This window comes from Sus scrofa, chromosome 13 (assembly GCF_000003025.6).
Source record: "Sus scrofa isolate TJ Tabasco breed Duroc chromosome 13, Sscrofa11.1, whole genome shotgun sequence".
NCBI classification, from domain to species: domain Eukaryota; kingdom Metazoa; phylum Chordata; class Mammalia; order Artiodactyla; family Suidae; genus Sus; species Sus scrofa.
This window is the reverse complement of record NC_010455.5, coordinates 195,659,985-195,667,492: the sequence shown is the minus strand read 5'-3', so window position 1 is coordinate 195,667,492 and position 7,508 is coordinate 195,659,985. Positions and strand designations below refer to the sequence as shown.

At 53.2% G+C, this 7,508-nt stretch overlaps 1 protein-coding gene across 1 annotated transcript in view; it reads right to left on the bottom strand.

Annotated features, from left to right (window-relative positions):
• HUNK (hormonally up-regulated Neu-associated kinase) overlaps nt 808-7,508 on the bottom strand; it is a 138,160-nt gene continuing 131,459 nt past the window's right edge. The window contains 2 exon segments of the mRNA XM_021070911.1: nt 808-3,928; nt 3,931-4,251. Of these exon segments, the coding sequence (XP_020926570.1) occupies nt 3,591-3,928; nt 3,931-4,251 (659 nt within the window). The 3' untranslated portion in view covers nt 808-3,590.

The following is a 7,508-nucleotide window of genomic DNA, read 5'->3' as shown; positions in this document are numbered from 1 at the left end:
TGTAGAACAGCGGCTGTAGCTCCGATTAGACCCCTCGCCTGGGAACCTCCATATGCCATGGGTATGGCCCTAGGAAAAAAAAAGAAAGAAAAGAAAACATCAGAGTTCCCGATGTGGTATAGCAGGTTAAGGATCTGGCATTGCCGTGGCTGTGGTGTAGGTCGCAGCTGCGGCTGGGATTCCATCCCTGGCCAGGGATCTTCCATGTGCTGGGGGTGTGGCCAAAACTACATACATCTTTCTTGCCCCCCCAACCCCCTTCCCTGCCTCAATCTTCAGAGAGGGCTTCATGTACTAGAATCTGTGGGCCTCTCACTTTGTACCATGCCACCCTCCGAGCCACACTGTATAGGGGACACAGGGCTTAAGCAAGGTGTGTCGGAACTGCTGTGAATGAAGTCGCAACCGGGCCAACCCAAACACCCCATCTAAACCCCTCTCCTGTTCCACCCCATCACCCCTCTTCACCCACCCCTCACCAAAGCCTAAAACAAGGACCCACCTAGAGGTCATGTTCACAGAGTCATTCTTCATGTGCCATTTTCAGAGCCCGCAAGGAAGATCCTGAAGCCCCCGACCCCAGAAAAGAAAAAGGCTGATTCATCTTGAACTGCCGTTGGCCATAGGTCAGGCAGACAGACACCCCTGCGGCAAGAGCACCAAAGCCAGAAATGCCCCCGAACACCCACAAGTCCATTCCCTCTTGAACCCCATCGCTGGACCAAGAACTTTATGTAGAAGACGATACCGCTACTTTGCACCATACTCTCAGGTCTCAGATTTATCAGCAAATAAATGAAACAGTCATAGTGAGGGGAAAAGTGTATTTCACAGTCATTATAAAAGTACATGTATTTAATAACAGTGACATACAGTCCTTACTTATGACCAAATGGGGACAATGAGAGTCAACTCTTCCTCCTAGACGTTGTGATGATGGTTCTGCCACCTCCATCAGTAACTACAGGCTGACCAAGCTCAGGGGCGCAGACTAATGACAGACAGTCATGGGTTAAACAGACAACACGCTTTGTACTTACCAAAGGGAGAGTCAAGTCTTCCATATAAATATAATAAAATAATAAAGAATTTAACATGTCCGCTTTCACTCGAGTTCACAGATTTGTCCGGGGCTCACACGCACACAACAATTTCCTCCCCTTCTTCCCTTCCCCTCACCTCCCACTGGGTTTGGAATAAACCTGAGTTCACAGTTCAAGTTGCCTGTGGCGACGTGGCTGGTCAGACGCAGGATGCGATTGGAAAGTCCGCGGCTGTTCTGGAAGCATGCGATGAACGGGAACGCGTCCCAACAAGCTAACAGCAACACAGGAACGCTCGCGTTATCAAGGCAAGTCAAACACAAGACAGTGAAGGGCTAGATCCAGTTCACAGGCACAGCTATGCAGCCTGCCAGACTGCAGCATGGCCACTTGAAACCAGCTTCCAAAAAGGCTCCTTCGCCCATCAAAAACCAAATACTTCATGTCAAACAGAGAGAGGGACTTTTTCAGATGTTTCTTTTCTTCTCTCGGCCTAAAAAGCTCTATTTTCAAATAGACAGTTCAGGAACCCAGTCTGGAGCCATACAAAGGAGTGCCATCGACAGCCGGGAGCCTGACTCCCTCCCAACAAGCCCGAGGACTGGGGTGAGCCCATCAAGGGGGTGGGGGAGCAGCAGCCCCAGGTCCTGTCAAGGTCAGCCAAGACTGGGCATGGCAGTGGCTTCCGGGGACAGCTGGATCTCTGCTCTCTCCTCAAGCAGCCAGAGACGCATGGGGCAGAAAGAGGTCACCAACAGCAAAGGAGAAAACAAATGAAGAGCCACCCCTCCACCCTCTGGCTCCAGCTGGCTGCTGGTGGAAGAGAAGGCAGGCTTTGCAGTGCTCAAGGGCTGTGGCCTTTTTTTCAGGATCAGGGGACAGAGAAGACTAGCCCTGGGGTGGCCACCGTCGTGGTTTCCAGTCATGCCTGCGCCGGCCAATGGTTGAATACTCCAGGCCATAGGGTAACTTTCTCTCCTGAGCTGACCTCTCTGCAACCTGTGCTGACTCTTTTTTTTTTTTTTTTTTTTTGGAGGTGGGGAGGCTGCACCCACAGCATGTGCAAGTTCCAGGGCCAGGGATCAAACCCGAGCTACAACTGCGCTGTGCCACAAGGGAACTTCCTAACTCTTCTTCTTTGGCCAATTCTGCTCATCACTGAATGGTCCCCATCAAGCGCCAGGGCCCAGGGCCCCGTAGAGACAGGCCACCGCGGGCTCCAAGCTAACACAGTCAGACAACGTCGGGGTCCACAAAGCACGTACACAAGGACAGCACAGACACAGACCTGGAGACGTAATCTTTGGTTCCATCCTTGGAAAAGGTGTGAAAACAGAACACAGGCTCAAAGCCTATTTGAGGAACGCAGCTTTCCTCAAAGATACAGTACTGCCTTTTGAATGGGGTTCCCTCCAGGAGAGCCTCTCACAGCCAAGGGCCAACCGAGGGGTGCTAGACCACCCGTGTTTTCTTGGCAGCTTGCAAACTGCATTGCACAGAGGTAACGGTGCCTTGCAGGTATACTCGAATCCCACCTTAACCATCTTCTCTCTTTCTAAATAACCAACGGTAACTCTGCTCTACATCTTCCAGAAGAATCGGGGCGCTGCTGATCCGATAGGAAGAACACAGGGATAGGTATGATCGTGCCCCTCGTACAGGCCACCGGAGGTCACCAGCTGCTAAAAACATCGCCTGGGCGAGTTCTGACGCCCTCCAGGTTTATCCTCTCGCAAGAAGAGGAGTTCGGTGAAATTGCTACGCGTCTCTCCATTCAGGCTTTGAAAAACGATGCTGCTTCGACGAAACGATTTCACATAAAGAAAAATCATCTTTGGAGAAGATAATTCAACCGATCGCAGGTTTCAACCAAAAACAAACAAACAAAAATCTATCAAAACCTTTCCGGGCAAATGTGTGTCCCTGTGGGTCTTTTCCTTTCAAGGAGGTCCCCACTGCTGCCATCAGTCATTGACCAGAGGCTCCTTTTTGCTCAGAGTGGGTGGGGCTGGTTTCGGAGGCTTCTGCGCATCTCCCTGGGGGGTTTCCTGGGGCCTGGTGCTCAGGGGCTCCAGCGCTCACCACGCTGCAGGGACTCACCTCTACCAAGGGAGGGGAAAGCGTGGTCCGGGTGGAAACAGAACCCAGTAGAGGCACACACACAGAGCACATCGTGGAGGAAAGTTCCAGAGGATCTGAAATCTGAGGAGCCCAGGGGCCAATGCAGGCTTCTCACCCTTGGCCCAGTGGATGGAGGTGGCCGATGGCCAGCGAGTTTGCAGGAGGAAGAAGGTGGTGCAGGAGTGCAGCTGGCTGCACAGACAATCTCCTAGGAGACCCCAGCATCTCGGGAGGTGGGGGCGGGGTGTATACTCTGGACTGGGCTGTGCAGGCTCTGGGTCTGTGGGTTTCAGCTGTGGGGACATCGCATGTCAGGAGAAGCTGACGCCAGGAAGGATGCTCCGAGAGAGGCCTTTGAGTTCACACCCTGACAGACACTGCTCCGTTGCTTTCCTTAGAAATGCCCAGAACCCCACAGTGGGCCTGTTAACACTGGCCTTTGACCCCATCAGCCAGGTCAAAGGAAAGACTCACAGGGGCTGTGGGCTGCAGCGGGGGCATGCTGGCCTCCAGAGGCCTGTCTGTGGGGGGCTGCAGGCTCTGATGTCGCTTCCTTAGCATCTGTCCGATGCCCATCATGGGGAACCTGCCTCTGCTCTTCACACAATGCGGGCTCCCCAGGGGCTGCATGGTGCCACCATTACTGGACCCTGGGGGTGGGGAACACACGCCCTCCTCTTTGGGGGGGCTGTTCTTATCTTCATGGGCAAAGGAGACCAGGGTGGAGTGCAAAGGAGTTTGGAGAGGTGATGGGCTTCCGGCAGCAGGACAGGTGACAGCGTCCGCTCCCCGGGATTGCCGCGAGCCAGGACCCCGGGGGAGTTCAGAATCCTATAGTGATGGGACGGGGACAGCAATTCTGTCTGGTCTTCGCGCTCCACAGACTCAAAGGAGCGCACCATGTCCAGCATCAAAGGGTCTTCCTTGGTGGGGATGCTGGTGCTCCCAGGCCCCTGCTGAGGGGACTCCGGTTTCTTGATAACCCTGGGGGTCCTGGGAGGTGGCACTGGGATGAACTCCATGGAAGAAGAAGCCACACAATTGGAGTCCGAGGTTTTTCGGAAAATATTGCGGCAACCGAAGGAATCTGCACAGCAAGAAAGCAAAGGAAACATGAAGACGGCCGCAGAAACAGTGCCAGCGGCCCTGCTCTGACCTCCAGCTTGACTGAGACAGTGCCTCCCCCAGGAGATCAAAAGGAACGGCCTAGAATCTGACTCTCCTCACGGGGACCCAGATGAGCTTCCTAGGATGGAGGGGACAGAAGGCTGGTAACAAGAGGCCTCCTGGGTTCTGATTTGCCTCGTGGCACCAGCTTCACATCTGCTGTCCTTTTGGTCACTTAAAATTCTGGATGCTGCCAAAGAACCCTTGAGTAAAAAGGTCCACAACTCAACAGAATGACCACAAAACTGCTGGAAGCACAAGGATCCCAACTCATTAAGGACTTGTGAATTTGGTCCTCAGATAATCGAAAGTGGAAGGAGTTTTGGTTTTTGTTTTTTTAATTACAGTAAAAAAAAAACCATTACATAAATTTATCACCTCAACCATTTTTTAAGTGTAAATTTCAGTAGTGTTAAGTACATTGTACTGTTGTGAAATACAACTCTTCATCTTGCAAATCTAATAGTGGTTGCCAGGGGCAACGGGTCTATGTGTCTGACTAGCCTATTTTTTTTTTTTTTTTTTTTTGTCTTTTTGACTTTTCTAGGGCCGCTTCCCGCGGCATATGGAGGTTCCCAGGCTAGGGGTTGAATCGGAGCTGTAGCCACCAGCCTACACCAGAGCCACAGCAATGCGGGATCCGAGCCGTGTCTGCAACCTACACCACAGCTCACGGCAATGCCGGATCCTTAACCCACTGAGCAAGGCCAGGGATCGAATCCACAGCCTCATGGTTCCTAGTCGGATTCGTTAACCACTGCACCACAACGGGAACTCCATGTCTGATTATTCTAGAGCCCTCCTACAAGTGCAATCTACAGTATCTGTCCTTTTGTGACTGGCTGGTTTCACTGAGCAGGATGTCCTCCATGTTTATCCGTGTTTGTAACACGGGTCAGAACTCCCTTCCTTTTTAAGGCTCCTTCATGACCTTGGGTCTCCCCAGAGCCTCTCCCAATTCTGAATAGGAGTGAAACACTCTTTGCCTATACATTTAAGGCAACCAGCCAATCCTCATGGTTTCCATCTCAAGTTGGCACAGACTGGAAGCCAGGTTTGCAGACTCTGCCAGAACAGAAAGGGAAAACCCCCATGAATCTGGAGCCAAGTTCCTGGGAACAGGCCCTGTCATAGCTGCCTGTTTCCACCATCACATTTTATAGCCCTGCTGGGGCCTGGCGGCAGGAACAGGCTGCGGCCACCAGGAATGATTTCGGGGGCAGCCCAGGGCACTGGGAATCCTCTTCACCTTCCATAAATAAATATACAGATCCCTAAATACATCTCTTCCTCTCAGAGTTCCCGTCGTAGCGCAGTGGAAACGAATCTGACTAGGAACCATGAGGTTGCGGGTTCGATCCCTGGCCTCGCTCAGTGGGTTAAGGATCCAGCATTGCCGTTGAGCTGTGGTGTAGGTTATAGATGCGGCTCAGATTTGGCATTGCTGTGGCTCTGGTGTAGGCTGGCAGCAACAGCTCTGATTAGACCCCTAGCCCGGGAACCTCCACATGCTGTGGGTACAGCCCTAAAAGGACAAAAGATAAAAAAAAAAAAAAAAAAAAAAAATCTCCTCCTTGGGCCCACACAGAGGCTGCAGATTGACTGGCAGAGAGAAGTGAAATGTCATTGTCTCATGTCTCCAGTGTCCCAGCTGATACGAGTGCCCCCTTCCTTCCCTGAGGTGTCTGCGTGCTCCCCGCTCGGAGCCCAGCTTCTCCCTCTGCCTTGTCCTGCATCTTTCACTTCCGGGGGTGCAGACCCTGCGAGGACACCTCCCACACATGCCCTACTAATCCCCACCTCAGAGTCAGCCGCCCCCGGGTATGGACCCAGACATGGCATCATCCCCAGCTAGAAGGGATCGGTCCCAGTCCGACCCTTGGGTGCCTCTGCCGGCTCCAATTCATCCTGGCTCCCCAGAGGAGCAGTAAGCCACACTGGTCAGGAGAGAAAGCTCTAGAGCCAGGCTGCCTGGTTGGAAGTCTGGACTCTGTTACTTACCACCTCCCTGACCTTGGACCATTCTCTGTGCCACTCCTCATCTCCAGAAATGAGGATGAGAGTGGTCTCACGGGCTCATGGAAGAGTTGAATCAGTGCCTGTCATCCCGCGAGGGTCAGTGTGAGCAAATACACAGGCTCTGGGGCACCTCTCAGCAACAGGCTTTCAAATCCCGGAGGAAGGAAAAGGCAAACAAACAGATGCCATCTGGCCCAGGAAAGTACCAAGAAATGGACTCCACTTCTGGGGCTGCAAATTTATCCCAAATACGCAGCCACGACCTAGACCTTCCTTGGGGGGAAGTCTCAGGGCGCCACTGTCAAGGGCTCGGGTTCTCTGCGGGTTCCAAAGCCAGAAGGGGCAACTCCCCAAGGGGATTCTGCCAGGGAGCTCCTGCCTTCCAGAAACATGCAGGATGAGGCTGAACCACATAGAACAGTTCTTCTCTGGGTGAAAACCGGTCTCTCTCAGGTCAGACCAGGGCTGCATGGTGCTGTCTGAGTCTCCCGATGCTGTCCTGCTTCCCCAGGGAACTACTGTTGATCTCAGACAGCCGGGGCGCTCCCTGAACCTCGGTCTCTTCATATTTAAAACCTCGGGATCAAAGACTCATCTCTACAGTCTCTTTGTGCCCCTCCATAACAGGAAGCTCTCCTCTACCCCTTGGCTGGCTTCAGAATGCTCCCTGGGCCCCCCTGCAGCACACCCATCCGGTCTCCCAGTGCGCAGTGTGTGCTAAGCCTGTGGGATGCTTCGCTTCGGCAGCCCTGGATGCTTGCCCCAGAGGAGGGAGACCCATGTAGATTAGTTATCTCCTATGCTGGACCATGAATGAGGCAGAGAAGCCCACATATGCATCTCCTCGAATCCACCCAGTAGCTCGGATGGCCTATCACACGTAGGGGAACGAGTTAAGATCCTCAGAGGGTAAGGAACATGGGCCATAACCAGCCACAGAGCTGGGTTTGAGCACCCTCCCTCCACCCAGAGTCCAGATGCTGTCAGTCACACGTCAGTGCCTCTCAGGGACTACTGCTCTGGTGAAAGGCTCCCCCAACAGCATGCCCCCATCACTGCTCGGCACTCCGATCCCTGCCCCTCCAATACTGAACACCCACTCCTGGTTCCATAATACCAGGCACCCCAGTCTCTGCTCCCACAACGCTATGCACCCTA